The sequence below is a fragment of the Peromyscus californicus genome, unplaced genomic scaffold (genome assembly GCF_007827085.1).
Source record: "Peromyscus californicus insignis strain IS unplaced genomic scaffold, ASM782708v3 Scaffold_7__1_contigs__length_154581171, whole genome shotgun sequence".
Lineage (NCBI taxonomy): Eukaryota > Metazoa > Chordata > Mammalia > Rodentia > Cricetidae > Peromyscus > Peromyscus californicus.
In genome coordinates, this window is record NW_026294595.1 from 135,272,606 (window position 1) to 135,296,882 (window position 24,277).

The 24,277-nt window shown below is 40.2% G+C and overlaps 1 protein-coding gene across 2 annotated transcripts in view; it reads left to right on the forward strand.

Annotated features, from left to right (window-relative positions):
- The window catches only part of Top1 (DNA topoisomerase I), a 92,950-nt gene that overhangs the window by 67,329 nt on the left and 1,344 nt on the right, over positions 1-24,277 (forward strand). Inside the window, exons 1-12 of one of the 2 annotated variants that reach the window (XM_052722627.1) lie at positions 1,233-1,398; positions 1,601-1,722; positions 2,666-2,788; positions 5,917-6,104; positions 6,372-6,516; positions 14,476-14,619; positions 15,742-15,927; positions 16,722-16,790; positions 17,357-17,471; positions 18,452-18,579; positions 21,667-21,761; positions 22,063-22,212. In XM_052722627.1, the coding sequence (XP_052578587.1) occupies positions 1,609-1,722; positions 2,666-2,788; positions 5,917-6,104; positions 6,372-6,516; positions 14,476-14,619; positions 15,742-15,927; positions 16,722-16,790; positions 17,357-17,471; positions 18,452-18,579; positions 21,667-21,761; positions 22,063-22,212 (1,457 nt within the window). In that variant the 5' untranslated portion in view covers positions 1,233-1,398; positions 1,601-1,608. Of the gene's footprint in view, positions 1-1,232; positions 1,399-1,600; positions 1,723-2,665; positions 2,789-5,916; positions 6,105-6,371; positions 6,517-14,475; positions 14,620-15,741; positions 15,928-16,721; positions 16,791-17,356; positions 17,472-18,451; positions 18,580-21,666; positions 21,762-22,062; positions 22,213-24,277 lie in introns of those variants that run through there. The other variant, XM_052722626.1, reaches the window with a different exon arrangement.

The window sequence follows — 24,277 nt, forward strand, 5'->3', positions numbered from 1 at the left end:
AGATAAGATGTCTTCTGAATTATACAAGGAGTAGGCTTCTGGTTAAGTTTTAGATTTCTGTAATGAATGTGAATCCTTTTGAATTATTAGTACTTACATAATTGTAAGTCAGTAGGATTATATTTAATCTCATTTAGAATGCAGCCAAGTGTTGTTATGGCATAGGTTGCTTCTTTATAGTATTATAAAGTTGGATTTTGTTTGTTTGTTTGTTGGCTGGTTGTTTTTTGTTTTTTGTTTTGTTGTTGTTTTTGTTTTTTAAAGAAAAGATAGAAATTAGCCCTAGGAATGCAATATTGTCTTTGAATATTTGGTAGGTTAAATTCCCAAGTACTTTCCTTTTACTGACAGTTATGATCTCACTAAGGTACACAAAACCTATGCGTCCTCCAAAATTTCCTTATCAGTTTACTGGCTTTACTTGTGAACACAGGGACTTTTTTAGAGCAGCTTTTACATATACTTACATGCAGCCCAGACCCAGGCACACATTGTGCTGTGGATTGATTGGGATTTCCTGAAAGAGGTGAGTTCCTGGTGCTGTTTCCAGGGTTTCAGGTGCAGCGTGTTTCACTCTTTGTGTACACTATTGTTGCAAAGTGCTGTTTCTGGCAGAGGATGGCTCTGTGGTTAAAAAGTACTTCCTATTCAAGCCTAGTAACCTAAGGTTGTTCCCTTAGAACCCACATCAAAGTTGAATGAAATAGCACACTTGTCTGTAATTCCAGCATGTCCCTATGGAGAGATGGGAGGTAGAGACAGGAGAATTGACATGAGCCTCTATGCCCAGCTAGCCTGGATATGTAGCAGTAAACAAGAGAGACTTTATCTCAAAACAAGATGGAAGGCAAGGACTGAACCCTACATGCATGGGCACTGTTGTACATGTACAACCCCACATGCACAAACACACACATATACACAATGCGGTTTCTGATTCTAGGTCTAGGGTTGAGGCCCAAAACTTGGTATTTATAACAAACTTGCGTGTGATGCCTTTGGTCTGTGTACCGCACTTTGCGTAGCAAGGTTCTAGAGGAAGGTCTTGTTTAGGCTTTTTATGTGGGAAATCTGGGCTTGCCTGCAATGAATATTTATTTTATTCATATTCCACCCACGTAACTTTAAAGAAGAAAGATGCCTATTTCTTTTCCCCACAATTCCTTTCTTCCACTCCCTGCCCCTATCCTTTCCTCCCCTTCTTGAACAGAGGCTGCTTAGCTTAGCAGTGGCAGGAGTCCTTCTGAGGATTTGATTTTTAAAAACCATTGAAGAAGTGTAAAGGACTCTGCTTGCTGAAAGGAAAAGGAAGAGTGGCTGGGCCTTCCCCAGGTCATCCCTGTCCTGAGCAGGCACCTGGGAACAATTAACTGGCATAGTCTCCAAAAAAAGACCCAGGTAAATATCTACTAAAGAGAAGGAGAAATTTTATTAAGTAGATATATAACAGTATGTTGCTCTGTTGTTGTTATAATGATATGTCAGCAGACCTTTGTACACTTTGGAGAGGTAAGCCATCAGTAAAGATGTCTTCAGTATTCAGTACTCATAGAATATTAATGATGTGCCTCACTGATTTGAACCATTTTCTTCCTTTTAGGTAAGGTTATGAAGTTGAGTCCCAAAGCAGAAGAAGTAGCTACATTCTTTGCAAAAATGCTTGACCATGAATATACTACTAAGGAAATATTCAGGAAAAATTTCTTTAAAGATTGGAGAAAGGTATTGTGACTCGTGTTCATATATTTAATAGATTACGAAAGTGCTGACTGGGAGGTGTAGCCATGTATTAGTGTTTTGATAGGTTGTTTTTTTTTTAAGCAAATTATAGTTTAATCAATAACTTTTCTGAATTTGATTAAAGGATGTATGTCTTTTGTCTCTTACTATTTTAATTGGGTTTTGTCCAACAAGAGTGTTTTTCTCTTAGCTTTCATGTGACTGCAGGAAGGAGTTGGTCAGATAGATCAGATAGGTTAAACAGAAAACCTCAATTTCAGCTGAACGAAGGAAAGTTTGTTTCTGCAGGGATTGTCTCTGCTGTCTTTGCACAGGATTAGTCTGACCTCCTATTCCATTTTGATTCATATTGGCTTACCTATACTGTTGGCCTAGGTAAAAACTGCATTGTTCTCCATTTGAATAATGTAAACAAAGGCTGAGTTAAAACTTACCATCTAAGGATCTCTAAAGCCAGATTTAATAAGAACAGGAGTAGTAAGTAGTTCTCCAGGAGACTAAGAAAAGGTTTTTCCTCTCATTACTAAAGAAATTGATTAATATGTTTTCTCAGGTTGGTATTCATATGCATGGTGTTCATGAGTTTGTATTTTTGTCAAGGATCTCAAAAAAATGAGAGTAATTTTTCTCCATAAATCACTTAAATATTTTTATACAAAAAGAATATAACTTACAGGGGTTGGGGATTTATCTCAGTGGTAGAGCGCTAAGGCCCTGGGTTTGGTCCTCAGCTTTGAAAAAACCAAAAACCAAAACAAAACGAAAAAAGGAATACAACTTATAACAGAACGACCCCCCTCCCCCAAGGAAAAAATACCTCACTGAGAGAGATTGGCTACCTTTCTCGACACCTTTTATTTAATGCTTTAATTACAAAAAAATAGGAGGACTTACTAATATGTTTATATTCTTTTCATTCAACTAGGAAATGACTAATGACGAGAAAAATATGATTACCAACTTAAGCAAATGCGACTTCACACAGATGAGCCAGTATTTCAAAGCCCAGTCAGAAGCTCGGAAGCAGATGAGCAAGGAAGAAAAACTGGTATGATAGAAAAATTCTAATTACTTGTCTAATTATCTTGGTTCTTGTGACAATACTGACTTCATTAATTTTATATTTTTCAGTGTTAAAGATTCACTTAGTAAAGTTTTTTTTGTTTTTTTGTTTTTTAATTTAGATTGAGCTTTGTGAGTACTTCAGTAGCAGTCAGTAATTTTATTACTGTAGTGTTTAAGCACGGGGAGTCCTGGTCCTCAGTGGCTACCGGTACTCAGGTTTAAGACATGAAATAATACTGGCCATGTACCTACCTATTCTTTTGAGATGTTTTACTTTGGTATCTAGCCACTGTCCTCCATCTCCATTCCCCAATGTTGGTCACACTCATCGTGAAAAAGATCTTCTAGTATCTAACATGTGTTTTCTCTGCAAACTGCCTGTTTTCATAAATGAATGTATTTATTTTCATATTCTCTGAGTAGTTGAAACAAACTGTATAGCCTTCAAGCTTAAAATAGTTTCTATTTAGAAAAAGTTGCCAAGCCCTAGTTTAGAGGAATCTGAGGCAGGTTTTTTGTTTTCCTAACCAGGGTCTAGAAGTTAAGGATTTCAAAGAATGTTTTTTTGTACTTCATGGTGCTGTAGTTTTGGCATTTTAAAGGACTTGTAATTTAAGTCACTTAATATTTATTTTGGTCCATACTTTTACAAGTATTGAGCTACTCTAACTGACAGTTATCTGTGTTGGTACATGCCTATAATACCAGCACTTAGGCTTGAGGCAAGAGGATTACTGCAAGTTCCATTCTGGACTGCAAAGCAAGAACCAGGCTGTCTCAATAAAACAAACAAAAATTGCATTAGACTTTTTCATTTTAGGTTCATTTTATTTGTAGTTTTCCAAGTCATTGAAATTTGGTCAGTTTTTTACTTAGGGGGATTTTAAAATTTTTAATTGTATGCGCATGCACGCATATGTGTGTGGGTACAGCTGGAGACCAGAAGGTGTCAGGTCACCTAGAGCTATTACATGTGGTTGTGAGCTGCCCAGTATGGGTGCTAGAAACGCCTTAACCATGGAGCTGTCTCTATAGCCCCAGTGTTTTTAAACATAAAGGTCCCTTTGGACCTTTGCTCTTGGAATACTAGTCCAAATAACAACATTTTTATAAACATTGCCTTGTCTAGGCCCCTGGCAAGGACACCTGTGGTCAGTAAGTTGAGCAAGACTGTATTGAGTCACTACATAGAATTCATCCACGTATGGGCCATGATGTTGCACTCTTATAATCCCAGAACTGGGTAGAGCTAAGGCAGGAGGATCAAGAGTTTAAGGATAGCGAAGCCCTGTCTGAAAGCTAAAATAATAACAAGGAAAGAAGGAGAGGAAACCCACCACTAATCACCATATATAAGGTAGTGGAGAATGGTTAGAAAATTAAGAGGCTGAACTCCCCACATACAACTATATTTTCATGGGCTAAGGATCACATAGTATAAAGAATGGAGTTGGGGATTTAACTCAGTAGGAGAATGATTACCTAACAGACATAAAGCCCTAGGTTTGCCTCACCCTAGAAAACAAACAAAAAACTATATGCCAAATACCCAATAAAGAATCTGAGACAAGTTCATTGAGGTTTAAAACCCCATGGGAAATGCTGTTCAGTTAAGTGGATCTGTAAGTGTTCTTTTAGGAGATGAAGAAATGAAAGTTTGTGCATGCTAGACAAGTGTTCTATAACCAAGCTACATCTCCAGCCCATAGTATGAGTTTTTGTTTTTTATTAAAATTTGATTATAAAGAACTAAAAAGGAATGGAAATACCACATATCAAAGTTAATCAGACCCAAAGTCTATATATCTCAATGAAACTGAATAGTCATTCTGAAGGTGTGGGTTAAATTTTATACTTTCACTATTATATTATATACACGCAAACACACGCACAAAATTTATTTTTGGTTTTTCGAGACAGGGTTTCTCTGTATCCCTGGCTGTCCTGGAACTCACTCTGTAGTCCAGCCTGGCCTCAAAGATCTGGCTGCCAAATACATTTTTAGGCATTTATCTTCCACCACAAAACAAAACAAAAAAATCCATAAAGGAGTTGAAACTAGAGGGGAAAAAATTTATATCCTTTCTGTGACTCAAGTCTCCTTTACCTGTCTTCAGTCCTCCCTCATTAGCTGACATTTACTTCTCCTTCTTCATAGTATTAATTTTTAAGGTTAACATTTAAAAATATCTCAGTAGGACTTGGGCTGCAGTAACTCATTTGGTACAAGGCTTGCCTGAAGGCTTGTGTGAAGCCCTGACTCTGCTTCCAGAACTGCATAAAACCATGCATGGTGGTAGTACATGCCTGTAATATCAACCCTTGGGAAGTGGGCAAAGAAGATCAGAAATGTATGGTCATTTTTAGTTACATAGAGAGTTTGAAGACATCCTGGGATATATGAGACCATATCCTTTAAATTAAACTAAGTTAAACTAAAAATAAATGACATTCATAAATCTATACCCTTTACAATAAAAGATCAAGGATTGAAGCTGTAGCTCAGTGGTAGAGTGCTTATCTAGTATACATTGGTTTTCGTTCAACACTACTACAAAAGACAAAAGTGAGAATCTGTTAGATATAAGGTCAGTTATTCTCAGCAGATCTTTTGGTGATTTATTTATTTATTTTTATTAAAAATTTTTCATTCATTTTACACACTAATCAAAGATCCCCTTCCCCCCCCCCCCCCAAGAAGGCAAGGCCTCCCATGGGGAGGCACATCCAGTAGAGGCAAGTCCAAGTTCTTCCCTCTGCTTTTGGCGATTTATTATGTGTAAGTTTAAGATCCAGTAGACAGCCCGGTGGTGGTGCACGCCTTTAATCCCAGCACTCGGGAGGCAGAGCCAGGCGGATCTTTGTGAGTTCAAGGCCAGCTGGGCTACCAAGTGAGTTCCAGGAAAGGCGCAAAGCTACACAGAGAAACCCTGTCTCGAAAAACCAAAAAAAAAAAAAAAAAAAAAGATCCAGTAGACATTTTCCTTTATTTGAGTTCATTTCTGAGTGAATTTTGGACTTAACCTTGACCTTTCTCCTGCAAGAGATAAAAATAAGTACTAGCAGACAGGAGTTTGAATCCATTTTGAGTACTTCCTTGCTCTATTTCAGAAAATAAAAGAAGAGAATGAAAAATTATTGAAAGAATATGGCTTTTGTGTTATGGATAATCATAGAGAGAGGATTGCCAACTTCAAGATAGAGCCTCCAGGGCTTTTCCGTGGACGAGGTAACCACCCCAAGATGGGTATGCTGAAGAGAAGAATCATGCCTGAGGACATCATTATCAACTGTAGCAAGTGAGCACAAAAGTTCACCTTTAGGGGCAGAAGTGAGGTGCAAGCTTCTTTCTTCAAGGCTGGTGGTTGGGACTGTTCATAGTGTTAAGAGTATATTTGTAAAGACAGCTTAATATTTCTATGGGTAAGTCTCCAAGTTTTTGTTCAGAATTGGGGAAAGGGAGATTAGAAATACATACTTAGGAGATAGGTTCACTTCTGGTTATGAAAAGGAACATGGTTTGTTATTTTTCATTTCACTTCCCATCTACACGGTTATTTTCACAGAGATGCCAAGGTTCCTTCTCCTCCTCCAGGACATAAATGGAAAGAAGTCCGACATGATAACAAGGTTACTTGGCTGGTCTCCTGGACAGAGAACATCCAAGGTTCTATTAAATACATCATGCTGAATCCCAGTTCACGAATCAAGGTAAGCATAACTATAGGCTACACCTCTTGGTGGGCCTGATAATCTCTCCCTCTCTTTTGGCTGAGTTGCAGTGTGCTTTGTAGACTTGATTTAACAAGTTAAAAACCTACCTTCTGCCCTGAAAGGAGACAAGTGCTTTCATTTACCATTAACTTGGTAGCCTCCCAAAGATGTTTCAGTTTGTGTCCTATTGTTATTTTACCTACAGAAATTTTCTGAAATCCTACTATGTTCCAACCACAGTGTATTTATAGTAATAGCAATTGTGCAGATGCAGCTCTTGCCTTTACAGTTAGCATTTACTATCTGGTGGTCAGGATGTGAGAAGTGTAGGAATTACTTTATCTGGATGTAGAAACAAGCTATATATAACCTAGAGTTTTATATACTGGCTTTCTGAGGTCTCATGTGAGTAAGTTCCTTTAGGACCAGTTGTAATTGAAAGCCCACCATATACTATCTTACACACTCATGTGTTGTTTTCAGTTGTTAAACTTATTGAGAGGGACTGTCTTGGTATTTTGTTAGCCAGCTAGCTATATCTTTTGCTCTGGAGAGTTCTTGTAGCTTGTAGTTTCCTCTAACAGACATTATGAAAATGTGAACAACCAAAAGAGAGCAAATACAGCTAAGGAATTAGTCCTGTGTAGTCTAGAACTGTTTCCCATTCACAAGTCTGAAGCTAAAGGCTTTTGAAACTCTGGTTTATAAGGATTTAGCTTCTGTTAATATCTGAGAGTTACAGGTGAAAAAGCTATGTAAGGTGTATACCTTCTAGCTTACACCCTGTGGCCTGACATGTTTCACTACTTTCTTATTGAAAAATATCATCAGGATATGTTTTTCAAATAAACTGCAAAATAGTTTTTCTAGTTCTGAATAAGTATAGAATCAGGAAGGAGAACAGAGAAAGACAGTTAAAATCATGCTATTCTTCTCTCCTGTAATTAGGTTATAGAGCTACAGAAGTGAATAAACCCTAGTTTTATTCCTTTACACACTTGTAGGTTGGTAGGCAAATTGTGTAAGGATCCAGTTGTGTTAGAAAAAAGTTAACTGTTCTTATTAATACAGTAGTTATTCTTAACGTCCTTAGTATTCCTTTTTTAAAGGAAATCAGATTAAAATTAGATCTTTAAAGAGGTCTTTAAAGAGAGTTGTGGGCTTATGAACAAAAGAGGGTAAGTAACACTGAAACTGTCAAATAGGGTTGGGGGAAATAGCTCAATGGGTGAGAAGATCTGACCTGAGTTTATATCTCCAGCACCTACATAAAGCTGGGCATAGCCGTGCATGCCTGTAACCCCAGTGTTTGGGACAGATACATGCTGATCCTAGGAGCCCACTGGTCAGCCAGCTTAGCTGGGAGCTTCAGGTTTAGTTAGAGATCCTGTCGTAATCAGGTGGAGGGGCTGAAGAGATGGCTTAGTGGCTAAGAGTACCCACTAAGACTACTGGGGTTCAATTCCCAGCACCCACATGGCAGTTCACAACCAGTTCTGTTCCAGGGGATTTCATGCCCTCTTGTAGCCTCTATGAGCACTGCATGCATGTGGTACACAGGCAAAATACCCGTACACATAAAAATAAGGTGGAGAGTCTCCTTATACTTGCACAGGGATTTGTACCTACATACACATGTGCATATACCACACACCACAATGTGCATGTACCACCTACACTACAACTACCAAATAGTGTTGGTTCCATAACATTGTGAATATACTAAATGTCACGCTAATGGTAAATTCTATGTATATCACCACAAGCAGAACATTGTCAAACTATGATGAGTATTATTTTAGTGTTAAAAGCCTTTTTCATGTAAGTTGGCATTTAATAACCATAACATACATACATACATATACATATACATATACATATATATATATATACACATACATACACACATACACACACACACACACACACACACACACACACACACACACACACACACACATTCATTTGTGGTTCCACTTTGTAGATGAATAAATCAGTCTGTGGGAATTTAAAAAAATTGTCCTAGATCTGATAACTGGTAACTCTGTCACTCTTCTTAGAAAGTAATTTAGATCTCCAATTTCATGCTCTCCCATGACATCCTGCAGTTAAATTGTGGCCTGTCAAGATGCATGTACCCAAAGTAGAATGCTTGACTTGAGTCAACTGTGTGATGAGATCCCAAAAAGGTAGTAAACTTGAGAATCACCCAGATTGTCCCTGTCTAGATGTTTGTACCCAAGGTAGAATGCTTGACTTAACTATGATGAGATCCCAAAAAGAGTCATTACAGGTCTGGAAAGAGCTGGTACTGTTGGGGCCCAGGGGTGAGGAGGTGGTGCCTGTGGCTTCTTGAACTTGCTCTCAGTCCTCTCTTAGGCTGTCTTCCATTTAACAAAACAGTAATGAGGTTGGAGTTTGATAGCACCTTGAATAGTTTTTTAAAATTTTGTATTGCTACCCAGAGAAGCATTCTGTTCTTAAATAATTTTTTTTCCTTTTATTTTCTTAAACAAAGATTCAAACTTGGGGAGTTTTGAGGGGCTGTTGTTATTTTAGATTTATTTTTATTTTATGCATATGAGTGGTTTGCCTGCATGAATGCATGTGCACTGTGTTAAGTGCCTAGTGGCCACGGAGTCTAAAAAAAGGCATCAGATTCTCTGAACTAGCGGTAGGGATAGTGTTGAATTGCTGTGTGGATGCTGGGAAGGAACCAAACCTAGTTCCTCTATAAGAGCAGCAAATGCTCTTAACCTCTGACCATTTCTGAATTTTATATTTAATAAAATATTTCAAATATGTAAGAATAGATATATAGTACATTCTTGTCCCTAAGATCTGGCATTGTCATATTTTAGCACCAAATCCAGTATATTCAATCACTTAATTACAAAAAATATTTTGATATGCTGGACAGGGTGGCACAAGCTTTTAATCCTAGTACTTGGGAGGCAGAGGGATCTCTGAGTTTAAGGCTATCCTAGTCTTCATAACAAGTTCCAGGCTAGCCAGGGCCAAGTAGCAAGGTCTTGGTTTGTACTGTTTTTTTTTTCTTTTAAATTCTGATAGATCTCACATGCTCCAGTTGATGCCACCATGCCACTGTCTGTATACATGGATCTATGGGTGCACTAACTATACTTAGTGAGTTATCATAAAACCAAAAACTTGAAGAAGTTGGTAGTCGGTATGGAGGCCTTGAGGAAAAATGAGAGACAGATAAGATCATATTTGTACACATGTGTAGTCGGAAGTTTTCCTGTGTCCAGGCCAGCTGGCAGTCGGGATTACTTTCTCCCATGCACATCCCCCAGGTAAACACACAGAGGCTTATAATAATTATAACTGCTTGGCCATTAACTCAGGTTTATTACTGACTAGCTCTTACACTTAAATTAACTCATAATTCTTATTTATGTTTAACTATGTGGCTTAGTACCTTTTCTCAGTTTTGCCTTGTCATCTTGCTTCCTCTGTGTCTGGATGTTGACTCCTGACTCAGCCCTCCTCTTCCCAGAATTCTCCTTGTCTGCTTATCCCGCCTATACTTTCTGCCTGGCTACTGGCCAATCAGAATTTTATTTTTCAACCAATCAGAGCAACACATATTCACAGCATACAGAACAATATCACACAGCACACATGTATGACATTTTCAAAAATAAAAATAAAAGATGTGGCAATTCACATTAATAATAAAAAAAGCTGAGCATGGTAGTACTTGCTTGTAACTCAGTGCTGGGGAGGTAAAGACAGTAGGGATCCCTGGGCCTGTCTTACCCGACAATCTGTCCTGTATTGCACGAATTCTTAAATGGTCTTATTGATAAAAACCCGGAACCAGATATTGGGGTAAATATTGAAAGATCAGAGAGACAAGGGAACAAGCCACTGCCACATCTTACCTCTAGGACTCCTTAGCCTGAAAAGCTTCAGTTCCTGTCTCCTCTTGCCTTATATGCCTTTCTCCGCCCAGCCATCACTTCCTTTCTAGTGCTTGGATTAATGGCATGTGTGCTTCCTAAATACTGGGATTAAAGGTGTGTGCCACCACTGACTGGCTCGGTTTTTCTCCTACACTGAGTTATATAGTCCAGGGTGGCTTTGAAATCACAGAGTTCAAGTGCTAGGATTAAAGGTGTGTGCCACAACTGCCTGGCTTCTGTGTTTAATCTAGTAGCTGGCTCTGTCCTCTGATCTTCAGGCAAATTTTATTAGGGTACACAATGTATCACCATAGTCCTAAGTGGTGAGTGAGTTCCAGGCCAGTGAGAGAAACAAGTGTTTAAGCAACCATGCTGAGTTTGTCTTGCATGCTCAAAGTGTAGTGGCAAATGGCATCTTCCTCAATATAGATTCCTGAGAAGGGTTAAAGGACAAACTCAGCTGACTTCCTGCTCTGCAGCCTCAACTCATCTGCCTGTGTTTTTGAGTGGATAAGTATCTACATTTATAAGAGAAAGTATGGTGCTCTCTGGTTTATAACTGTCACTAACTAGTTTTCTCTCTCATGGAAAGGTTGCCAAGTAGGGAAAGAGGAGAAGGAGTCAAAGACTCCTACAATAACTGTCTTTTTTAACCAAACTGCTTTTCTATTCCACATCAGTAATGTGCTGATATGATAGCAAAGTTTGAGGGAGCACACCTTCCACAGTGGTTTTGTTGTGACTTTCCCTGGAGGCCTAGGTGGATATTTTCTAGAAGCATTCCAAGAAGGTTTTAAGTCTGTTATCATTTTATAGATTGCTCAGCAGCACTGAAAGCAACCAGGGCAAGCATACTTGGAGGCCCACCCTCTCCTGTTAGCCCTTTGCAGGGTAACCTCTTTTCCTGTCCTCCATCCCAGTATGAAGGGAAAGCTGCTATAGAGGTGTCTTGGGTAACTTATATGACTTTCTCAAAGCAATCATTGAGATAGACTGATGATGCCTGTGTGAGTTGGAGTGGTGAGGTAGAATCCACTCCTGGCTTGATAATTGTGTTTTGGTGAGCCTTTCAGGTGTCTTGTTGGTAGTGGTTTATGTAACAAATGCATCATTGCCTTATACAGGAGGACAGCTTGTATTGTACTTTTTGAATTAATTCATTCTCTTAAATGTCAAGTTGTACTTAGAAATTTTCAGCTCCCCAGGAAATGAGACAACTATTAGTTATTGAACCTCTTGTTTTAAACCAAACAGCACATACAAATAGTACACACACAGTTGTGAGGAAATGTTGATGACTCCTTAGCACATCCAAATAAGCATTGCTTTCTGAGCTTGTTGAGATCTGGAAGTTTGCCTTTTTGTCCCATGTACCCCCATGCCTCTGTGCATAAAAACTGGTTACCTTGACCATCGTTCTTATGTCTCAAGGATTTCATGAGGTCCTATGGATCAGGTCCTTATGTCTCAGGTGGAAAACAAGAATTTATAAAAAGAAATCACTCCTCTCATTTGTTGGAGGATCAAAGGATCAGGAGTAGAGATTCTTAAGTAATTTTATTCTTTAATTCTGTGTGTTTATTTTACCCATGTGTCTGTGTGGGGGCATGTGCATTTGAATACCCACAGAAGTGGGAGGCATCAGATCCCTCTGAAGCTAGAGTCACAGGACACTACTGATATGGGTACTGAACCTAGGTCTGTCTCAACTGCTAAGCCATCTCTCCAGCCCCAGATCCTTGTGTCTATAAGAACCCGTTTTTCCTGTATTAGTGTCAAACTCTTTGCCTATGTGATCTTTCGCATTTGACATTATTAGTCCTTGCTTGTGGGTCTGTTTCCAGTTTTATGATATTTATTATTTATTCTTTAAAAATGTCATACATGCATATTGGTGAAATTATTAAGGCCACTCCACGTAGTTAAAAGGGAGGTTTATTTAGTGGCATAACTTACGAATGAAGGGATAGGTAGATTGCAGGGTCTAGGAAAGGCGTGGCGCAGTCTGGCAGTGTTCTCTGGAGAACTCTGCTGGGTCTACCTCCAGTGTCCAGCGTTCCCCGTCCCCCGTCCAAGGTCCAGGAACCAAGAGAGCCGGTGCATCCAGCTCTCGGGTCTTTAGGACCCTCTCTTGGCCCGCCTTGTAGGCGTGACAGTTACCGAAGCCTCAATGAGGGTTGGAACTTCCGGATCAAAGCTGGAATGGCTTCCCACATGCATACAGTGTATTTGGATCACCCCCAACTTCCCACCTTCAACTATTCCCATATTCCTCCCCGCCCCATCACACACACACACACACACACACACACACACACACACACACACACACACACCCCTACCTTTCTCTCAGTTTCATGGCAACTCTTTTTAGTAACCCACTCAGTTGAGTTAGTGGTACCCATGTGTGTGTGTGTGTGTGTGTGTGTGTAGCCATCCACTGGAGCATGGGAAAGCTACCAGGAACCACACCTCTAAAGAAAACTGATCAAGTACACACCAGCAGCCACCAAATGTCAGTAACTCCTCAGCTACAAGTTAGGGCTTGCTATCCCTCCCTTCCCTACTTCATGCAGGAATGTTAACTGGCTTGATCTTGTGTAGGCAGCCACAGCTGCTTTTAAGTTCCTGTGTAATGGGATTACGATGTCCAGAAGACACTTTAGCCCCAGTCCTCCCTGACCTGTGCCTCTTAAAAAGTCTTTCCATCTCCTTTTCCAGTGCTTCCTGAACCTTGAGGTCAGAGTGTATAATGTGGAGGTCCCATTCATGGCTGAGCAGCATTCCACAGACACTTATTCTCTGTACTTTGATCAGTTGCAGCCTTGGTATTAACCACGTTCATTGCACAAGCTTTGCTGATGAGGACCAAGAGCTGCACTAGTCTGTGAGTGCAGAGATACGTATTTAGAAGGCAGTTTGATACCATACCAGTATTTTGCAAAATCATAACAGTACGTTCACCTTTCAGATGTATGAGCTCCCTAGTCACAGGTTCTTGGTTAGGTTTACAATACCAGGCATGTGTAACATTTTCCTAACAGTTGTATGGGCTTTAGGGTCAGACCTTTAAACTTTATGCCAAAAGTTCCATTAAAAAAAGGTGTGGTACCAGGCGGTGGTGGCGCACGCCTTTAATCCCATCACTCAGGAGTCAGAGACAGGCATATCTCTGAGTTCAAGGCCAGCATGGTCTACGGAGCTAGTTCTAAAACAAGCAAGGCTATACAAAAAAACTTGTCCTGAAACAAACAAAAAAGAATGAAGCTATTCCCAGAATCATTGTTTTTCTCAGTCTAACCAGACACTGCTTTTAAATGCAGAAGTTAGAAAATAATGAATAATTGCAACTGTTCATGGAAGTCATTGTGTTCCTTGGTGATTACATGTTGTAGTCTTAGGTTCTGTTTCTTTGATAGCTCCATGAAACTCAATGGCTGTCTTGAATTTAATAGAATTCAGTGCTAGCAGAAAACTGGTATTGGATCTGAGATTTGGGAGCAAGGCTGTGGTACTTGTGAGGGAATGGGAATGCTTATATTCTTTATGTTGACAGAAGTCAGTTTGGGGGGCTGGAGAGATGGCTCAGCAGTCAAAAGCACTTTTGTTCTTCCAGAAGTCCTGGAGTTCAATTCCCAGCAACCACATGGTGGCTCACAACCATCTGTAATAAGATCTGGTGCCCTCTTCTGGCCTGCAGGCATACATGTAGACAGAATACTGTATACATAATAATAAACCTTAAGAAAAAAAAGTCAGTTTGGGGGCATGGTTTGTGGGTTTCTCCAAAGAGTGTGAGCATTTTAGAGATTGGGAAGCTTTCTTAGCAATTATACACGAGTCAGTTGTATGAAAATAGAACAGAATGTATTTTCGTCAGGTTAAATACTCCAGACTTTCTCTTCGGTTCTATGCTTTTCAGCCTTGCTTAAGCTCAAGTTGCTGTCCTTGGATATAAAGCTCTGAATATTCAGTGTGTTATTTTACTCTTTGTAAATAATACACCTCTGGGGTGGGGTCTCTACAGGGTGAGAAAGACTGGCAGAAATACGAGACTGCTCGGCGGCTGAAGAAGTGTGTGGACAAGATCCGAAATCAGTATCGGGAAGACTGGAAGTCCAAAGAGATGAAAGTTCGACAGAGAGCTGTAGCACTGTACTTCATTGATAAGGTGGGAGCAGGTTCCTTTATTTGCATTGGACAGTTCTGTTTATAGGTATAGGGAGTGTCGACTCCGTAAGTACAGGGGTTGGGAGTGTATATCTGCTGTGTGACTTATAATCAAATCTATCCTAGTAGGAAAAGTAGATGTGGATTAAAAAGAGGCATTCACCAATATGTTTATTGTTGAGTGCTACTCATATTCATAACAGGAGGATCTGCATAAATTGAACTTTTTTGGGGGAGAGGGGTTAAGGATAACTGACACTTTAAAATCTTTTCTTTTTCTTTTTTTTTTTTAAACCATAACCCATAATGAAAAGTACTTATTTTATGTCAAAGTCCAGCTCACATTTATTTGTATGCAATTAATTCAGAAATTGCACAAATCACTGCTTAACTGCTAGCCCTAAATTCTGATATTTCTTCTCCACTTCATTCTTTTAGAAAAAGCTGATTATAACCTGTAAAGTTGGTTAAACAAAAAGTATGATTTATTAAAACTACAGTTTGAAAGATAATGCTATAGAGTTCAGTTTCTTAGTACTCATGTGATTTTTTTTCCCATTTTACAGTGCTTATATTTTAGCCCAAATTCTGAATTCTCACAAAATTGATAATAGTTTTTAATCTGACTGCCACTGCCCAAAGGAAAAATATTTGTTGCCTTGTTAAAATTTTTTCTCTTGGGGGCTGGAGAGATGGCTTAGCAGTTAAGAGCACTGGCTGCTCTTCCAGAGGTCCTGAGTTCAATTCCCAGCAACCACATGGTGGTCAACACCATCTAAAATGGGATCCAATACCCTCTTCTGGCATGTAGGCATACATGCAGACAGAGCACCCAGACCTAAAATAAATAAATAAGTTAATTAAATTAAAAAAAATTTTTTCTCTTCCCTCTATCTCCATTCTAAGGATAGAGTAGAGAAACTTGGTCTCTGAGTATCCCTGTGGCTCTCATATGAGTCATAACATTGTAGAATCTGAGTTTCCAGGCTGTGCTGACTGATGCTTCATCCACAGAAGAATTGGGGGCTTCTGGTTTGGGGTTTCCTAGAGATTATATATGGTCCATGTCTCTTCACTGATGCTTATCTCTTTCTTAACAACCCCAATCCCCTTTCCTTTGCAGCTTGCTCTGAGAGCAGGCAATGAGAAGGAGGAAGGAGAAACGGCAGACACTGTGGGTTGCTGTTCACTTAGAGTGGAACACATCAATCTACACCCAGAATTGGATGGTCAGGAATATGTGGTGGAATTTGACTTTCCTGGGAAGGACTCAATCAGATACTATAACAAAGTCCCAGTTGAGAAACGAGTAAGTTTATGTGGCCTGTGCTCTCTGGCTTGCTTTTTTACTTGTTCATTCAACAAATATTTATTGAGTGCTTTTTGTATGCTCCACATTTTGCTGGGCTCTAGCAAAAATAATCTCAAAGAGAGATATGGCTTGGTGCTGTGTATGTGCTGTGTGCCTCATTTTAGCCCCATCCTGCAATCTCTGCTACTTGCTAGGAATGTGAAGCCATCTCTGGAAGCAGTTTGTAACATTCTGCAGAGAGTTAGCCCTTAGAGCAAACTCAGCATAAGATTGGACCCAACCACTTAGTGATTTAAGCACATCAGCATCCTCTGGTCATGTTGCACACTTTTGCCACCTTGTGCCTTTGTTTAGCCTCAAGCCAATTCCCAACTGAATAAAATGATAATCTTTCAGTTTTCAGTGCTCTGAGCCCATCACTGTAGAGTGTGCTGCAGTTCCATAGATCCATGAGATAGGCATACAGGCGCTTTACTACTATAGCCTACTAGATAACTGTACACATCAGCTAAGTCATATAAAACTGGGGTAAGCATAGTTTGACTATATAGGAGTATTTGTTTTTAGGAAACAGACACTGAGATGTTTAGAGCTAAAGAGATACAATATGTAACCCACAAATGGCTCAGAACAGATACTTAGGTGTTTATGTAAATTTATACATACAAAGCAAGAATTTCAGTATAGTATATATGGGTGGTCCCTGTGCCTTTTCTCTGTTTTGCAAGTTTTTGTGAATTTGAAGGTATTCTAAAGATTTTAAAAATAATAATTGGACTTATTTCTTTTAGGTTTTTAAGAACTTACAACTATTTATGGAGAACAAGCAGCCCGAGGATGATCTTTTTGATCGACTTAATGTGAGTAGACACAGGACACTGGTCTAGAGTCCCAGACAATCTCCAGCTTCTAAAGACAAAAGTTGCCAAAGGACGCTTGGGCTGTCCATTTAGGCTAGCTTGTCAGTGACATTCTACATACCCTTCCTCCCTTGGGGCACACAGTGCATCTGTAACCAGAAACAGACACCTTCTGCTTCAGATTAGTACCAAAGCCTTAAGGCAGAGGAAGTTGAGGCCTACTGTATCTTTCCCACTTTCCTGCATCCTTTTATGAGATGCCTAGCTGCCTGTGCTAGGGAGCTAAGACTCAATTGATTTCTGTACTGGGAGAGATTTTTATAGGAAAGAACACACTTGTTTTGAACTGCTCAAGATTGAAGTACTTAGTAGAAAGGTATCGTGCAATCATGATTTCTGGAATTTTTTTTTCCCTCTTGGCTAACTCCCTCCTTGATGGACAGGGCCGTAACTTGTCGGGATGCTGACAGCACTGGCACAGTGACTCCTAGTACTTGCTGCCAGGGAAAAGGTAGTTTGACTTTTACCCAGTTCCAGTATCCTCTGTGTTGCTTTGTCTTCTGCAGACTGGTATTCTAAATAAGCATCTTCAGGATCTCATGGAGGGCTTGACCGCCAAGGTGTTCCGTACGTACAATGCCTCCATCACGCTACAGCAGCAGCTTAAAGAGCTCACAGCCCGTAAGTAGTGACTATAGGGCTGCCCTGTGGATGGTGCCAGTGTCCTTGACCTTCACTCTTTCCCTCCAACCTCTAGAAGAGGCTTAGCTGTCTAAACAAAACCAGTGCCTTTCTTCCCAGTCCTGCCCCAAATTCTAGATTAATCTCATAGAATGCTAAAGGAACTTTCTTTATCTAAGAATTTTTTGTGTTTTGTCTGTGCTACTTAAAGCTCACAAGGTACAGACAATGCTATTAAATTGGAGAGGGTAAAAGTTGTCACAATTACCAGAAAAATATGAGAATAAATTTTTTTCTCTGCTATTTTTTGTCTCAATAATAGTATGTAATAATTACTCCTAGTACTTTTTTTCTTACCCCCTTAAATCAAGTTCTCACACTGTACCTGAAGGCTAGCTGTAATTTATTAGTGTTCCAAGCTAGCCTCAAATAGTAAACCTTCTGCCTAAGCCCCCCCCCCCCACAGCTGGGATTAATTTATTAATTTTTATTTTATGTGCATCAGATTTTCACCTGCATATGTGTCTATGTGAGGGTGTCAGATTCTCTGGAACTGGAGTTACAGACAGTAACTTACTAAAGTTAAAAAGAGAAAAGAAAAGCCGGGTGGTAGTTCCGCACGCCTTTAATCCCAGCACTCAGGAGGCAGAGCCAGTCAGTTTGAGGCCAGCCTGGTCTACAGAACGATATCCAGGACAGGCACCAAAGCTATACAGAGAAACCCTGTCTCGAGAAAAGAAAGAAAGAAATGAAAAAGAAAAGTAAATAGAGGCCCAGAATAACTCTTGTGATAAGAACTCATTCAGGCTTATGTAGAAATTTCCTACCTTTGACTCAAAATTTGACCTTGTGCCTTCAGAGAAAGTTGGTTATAAGTTGAAGACTGGTACAAACATCACAAGGATGAAGTCCCTAGAGATACTGCATGTATACATTCTTGGTATACAAATTGACTCTGTTATTATTATATTTCTTTACAGCTGATGAGAATGTACCAGCAAAGATTCTATCTTATAATCGTGCCAATCGAGCTGTTGCAATTCTTTGTAACCACCAGAGGGCACCACCAAAGACTTTTGAGAAGTCAATGATGAACTTGCAGTCTAAGGTATGGTGGGGTCTGAAGGTGGGGTAGCAAAGGGAGTCATGTATGATATCATCTGGAAATGAGAGGCGTCTGGAATCTGACCTTGTGTAGGCTGGGATAACAGCAGGCTAGTCTGGGTCTGTTCTGAAGAAAGATCTGTTCTATAGATAACAAGTGGAGATAATTGGATAGTATTGTGGTATTTGTTTTTTCCTAAAATATTTGTGCTGGGGACACAAGTTCTATATTAATTACTTTCTATTTTGAAGTGCTAACTTTGATGCCCCTTGAATAGCTAATTGTCATCCCTGTTATATGCTTAAGGAAAATGGAAATAAGAGTGCAGCTTTGTGGTAGAATGCTTGTCTGGTGTATAACAGGCCTCAGGCTCCATCCCTAGCACCACAAAAATAAAGTCTTAGTGCTCTAGCTAAGATCCTGAAGATAAACCTCAGTGGTAGAGCCTACCTATGCTTGTCTACCACACATGAAACCCTAGGTTTAATCCCCAGGGTAGAAGCAGGGGAAGGGAAAATTAACTCTTTCCTATCAGATTGTTTCAGGTCAAGCAATGGTGTTTAATTCTCCCTAATCCTAGCACAACTCTTTACATCTATTGAATTCAGATCTGACTGTGTTAGGGTTGTGCCCTGTAGGCAGAGACTGATACAAAAACAAGGTGATATTATTCCACTACCGTGCATAATTAACATTGGCTGATTAACTATGCATTTGAACTCCCTAACCCACAGTGAAAATTTGCAGATAGTTCATGTTAAAGCACTTGCACAATGGAAACCAGTTATATTAAAATTCAGTCTGTGGCACAGGAATAAATGTCCCCATTTAAGGTCTTGAGGTGGTCCTAATAATTACTATATAGTGCTACATGAGCTTACTTCACATCAGCTACTATAATTATTGCTATTCCAACTGGAGTAAAAGTATTTAGCTGACTAGCTACTCTCCACGGAGGAAATATCAAATGATCCCCCCCCCCAAAAGATAGTAATAAATAAAAGTGATATTTCAAGAGTTCTGTAACACTGTAATGTATAATAGGGAAGTATTCAACATCTGTTGGTAATAGTCACAGGACAAGTTATATTTCCTTGGGTTCTTGCCCACACTCATAAATAAAAAGGAAATAATAAAAGTCAACTATAGAGTAGCCAAAGTGCAGATACAATTTTTTTCCACCGAAGTTTATGGAATTCTGTTCTTGGACAACTGAGTTTTAGAAACTGCTTTGTATTGAAACTTAACACACATTCAGGCTCAGAATATTTTTCTTCGATTGAGTACCCCAGCATAATGTATATAAAGATACAACCTAGAAGCTTTGCTGCAGCTGGCCTGAAGGGATCTCTGGATCCACAGTGAGTGAATACAGATCACAGAGCTCTCTAGTCCGTGTATAGGGTCAGCAAGCCAAGAAACTCACAAACTGCCACCTTAGCATTTGCCTTTGCTTTGCACCTCTGTTAGACAGAGATCCTCTTGATACTGCTTACTTTCCACATGTTGTCATTTCCAAGCTCAGATTAAAGCATGAGTACTGGGGTGCTGTTTACCTAGGTCAGAAGACCCTTCCTGGAGCATTTGTTGCTCTTACTCTGGAACCCCTGTTTGAGTGGCTTAGGATGTCTGCCACATGAGCCCTCCAAGCCTAGGAACCTTCGCCTATGTGCCCACAAAGCAAACACCCCCCCCCCCACACACACACACACACACACACACTGCCTAGTGAATCAATGGAGTCTTTGATGCTCTGAGAGAATTTGACATAGCTTGCCAGTGTAGCATTCACAGAAATGGTTTAGACTGTGGTTTACTGCATTTCTGGCCCAAGAAGCATCTGGCTAGTGGTAGCTGTGATGCTTTTGTGTGCAGAGTCAGTTCCAGTAATGTTTTGAACGACATAGATATTGGAAGGAATCCACTAACAGTAAAACATATTTAATGATTCTTTCACAGTGGTGGACTGTTCCTAATCTTAGGCTGCATTTTGTGTGGGTTTTTTGTTTTATTTTGTTTTGTTTCCCCCGGGGGTGGGGTGGGGTGGGGTGTTTGTCTAACAAATTTTAGGCTCAGTCAACAATAAGCCAGTGTGTATTTACTCTAGGATATTCTCTTGACCTCACAGGTCATCAGGGTGATCACAGTGGTGGGACTTTTGGGAACCCAGCAGCACAAACTCACCAGCTTTAACCCCAGCATCCTACTGCTGTTTCTAAGCAACACCCAAAGCAGAACTTAGCTTTTCAAGGGTTCCAAAAAGCAAGAAAGGATGAAAATGTTCTGTCTTTTCTTTATAGATAGGGATTCCATAAGATTACCTTTGTGGTGGAAAAATCAATTGATTCTTTTCACATCTCTTAGTGAGTGATGACTAATTTTCTTCTTAGTTTAGACTTCCTTACTTTCTAAAACAGAAAGCTAAGGCTAGGCCATTCCTAATTAATGCCATTTGCCATGTTTTCATTTCCTAGATATTAATGTACCCTTTTCCTCAAACCTGGCCCCCCAAAAAAAAAAGTTGACCGAGTGTGGGAAATGACCTGTACTTCCTTAGTAGATATTGAGTGTCCAGCTTCAGTGTTTAGTTTCTCCTACAGTATTCTTAAAAGATGCAAAAGGCCAGGCGTAGTGACCCACACCTATAATCCCAGTATTTGAGAGTCAGAATCAGGCAGATCTCTGTGAGTTTAGGCCAGCTTGGTCTACGTAGTGAGACCTTGTCTCAAAAAAAAAAACAAACAGACTAACAACAAAGGAAAACTAAAGCCTGGCACAGGATTCATTTGATAATAGCTGCCATCTGGGCCCTTCTCTGTTCTCTAAAGCCAAGTGTTCCCCTGAAAGATTACAACCAGATTTCCAGATACTCTTTTAGAAAAAGTTCACTGAAGAACATGAATGAGAAGCAAACAGAGGTTGGATTGTTTTCTGTGGTCATTGTACATCCCCTGTCTTCATAAAGCCACCCCTGTGTTTGTACCTAGAAAACACTAACAACTCCCAGGTTTTACGTTCTTAGATGGAACTCTTCTTTTCCCTCTCTGGCTCATTTTATTCCTAACTTTACTGCTGTTTTTCTCTGCTTAGATTGATGCCAAGAAAGACCAGTTAGCAGATGCTCGAAGGGACCTGAAAAGTGCTAAGGCTGATGCCAAAGTCATGAAGGATGCAAAGACCAAGAAGTATGTATTTGATACTGTACCAAGGGCTGGTTAACAGAGAACAGTTGACCTCATCATTTAGGCCTGGATGTCCCAGCCCACCTACCTCTTTTCTTTGAAGGCAGGGTCTCATTATGACTGTCTTGAATCTCACAATCCTTTTAGCTTCTTCCCAGGCTAAACCACCATACTGAATTTTTTTTTTTCCAAGAGTTTCTTTGGGAAATTTTCCATGCTTTTTCTCCTCTAAGTGGCATCTAAGGATGTAGGCTGTTCTTATCCAGAGGTCAGTCTTAATATGTAATGACTGCCATTCTTCCAGGGTAGTAGAGTCAAAAAAGAAGGCTGTACAGAGACTAGAAGAGCAGCTGATGAAGCTGGAAGTTCAAGCCACAGATCGAGAGGAGAATAAACAAATTGCCTTGGGAACCTCCAAACTCAATTATCTGGACCCTAGGATCACAGTGGCTTGGTAAGCATTAGACCTATGCAAATCTCCTGCTGTTGCTTAAGGTAGGAAAGGCAGAAAGTCTCAAGAGTATTGCCAGTGTCCTCATGCCATGTCTAAGTTGCACACTTCTGGGAGAGCCTGATGCTCTGATTGCTGAGCCCTGTCCACAGGTGGTCCCAAGGGCACATATGTGTGTAGGAGCCCATGCCTGCAGAGGCCAGAGGACTACACTTGGTATCTTCCTCCTATCACTATGCCTTGGTTCCATGAGACAGGGTCTCTAGTAGCCCCTGGGATCCATGTGTCTCCACCCTGCAGGGCTGCCATTATAGTGGCTCACAGCACACCCAGTTTTCCCCATGGGCAATGGGGACCCAAACTTACATACTTCTGTTTTCACACAAGTGTTCCTGCTTACTGTACATCTCCCAATCTTCTGTTATCCTGAGAAGGTGGGTGTGACAGGATTGGACTCCCCTAGGCCTCTATGAAGGAAAAATAGAAGGGTCAATTCATCTGTATTTTAACAGAACTTTTCAGTGGAAAAAAAAAAAACCCAAAATATCTTTTTATGAGATTAGTTCTAAGTTGTCCTGGCTAGCCTTGAACTAGCTGTGTAGACCAAGTTGGCCTTGAACCTGGAGACCTGCCTGTTCCTGTTGAGTGCTGGGACTAAAGGCGTACACTACCAAACCCAGCCTGCCATATGTGTGCCTAGTACCCAGGGATGCCAGAAAAGTATGTCAGATCACCAGGAACTGGAGTTGTGAACTACTATGTTGGTTTTGTCCTCTACAAGAGCAGCAAGTGCAGTTTAAACACTGAGCCATCTGTCCAGTCCCCTCAGAGAAATTTTGCACATGAAAGAAGAAAGTGAGCTGGGCTTGGTAGTGTATGCCTTTAACCCAGCACTCAGGAGGCAAAAGCAGAATGATCTGTGCAAGTTTGAAGTCAGCCTGGATTATATAGAAAGACTTTCTCAAAAAAGAAATAAGAACAAATTCCAAAAAAAAGGGAAGAAAAGCAAGGCAAAGAATTGAGAATGTAGATCCAAGTAACCTACACAGATGTAGAGAGACCATTCAGTAAAGGCACATAGGTTTTCCCTATTTTGTATGGATACGTAACTTCTCCGTTTCTTATTCTTTCATAAATAGTCATAAGTAGCATCTAAACAAGTTGATTATTTCTGAAGATGTTTAATTAGCTTGAGTTGTTGAAATCTAGACCAGAGACCCAGCTTTGTACTTGTGTTACTTGGGTTAATTTTCCTTTTTCATTTATTTATGTCTGCACATACCACAGTGTACATGAGGAGGTCAGAGGACAATTTGGCAGGAGTGGGTAGATTCTCTCTTCCATCTGTGGGTCCTGAGGATCATACTTTGGTCTTTAGGTTTGGTGGCAAGTGACTTACCCTGCTGTCCTAGTTAGGGTTTCTATTGCTGTGATAAAACACCGTGGCTCAAAAGGTGTTTTGTTTCAGCCTAACAACTCTCAGGTCACACTCTATCACTGAGGGAAGTCAGGGCAGGGACTCCAGGCAGGAAATGAAGCTGAGACCACCACAGAGGAATACTGCTTACTAGTTTGCTCCATAGCTTACTCAGCCTGCTTTCTGGGTTGGACCCTCCGACATCAAATTTTAGTCAAGAAAATGCCCTATAGACTTTCCTACAGGCAATCCGATAAAGGCATTTTCTCAGTTGAGGTTCCTTTTCCCTGATAGCTCTATCTAGCCTGTCAAGTTGAACAACAGCAAAACCAACCAGGACCCCCACTGAGCCTGGATTAACTCTTGAGGGGCAGTGTGAGAGTGGTCAGAAGTGTGGGCTTTGGTCAAACTCCTTAGTGTTAAAATTCCAGCTGCACTTTCTAGTAGCATGAGGACACTGCTGTTTACCTTCTCTGTGTGGCTATTTGCAGTCTACCTTTTTGGTTTGTGTTTCTGCAGTAATACCTACTTTAGAGATCTCTGTTGAGATTAAATGGGGCAATGAAATAAAGTTCTTTGAATATTTCTGGTGTACCAGAAAACCCAGGACCTCTGCTGTGGGCTATTATTAAGGTACACTAATCTCCTTTC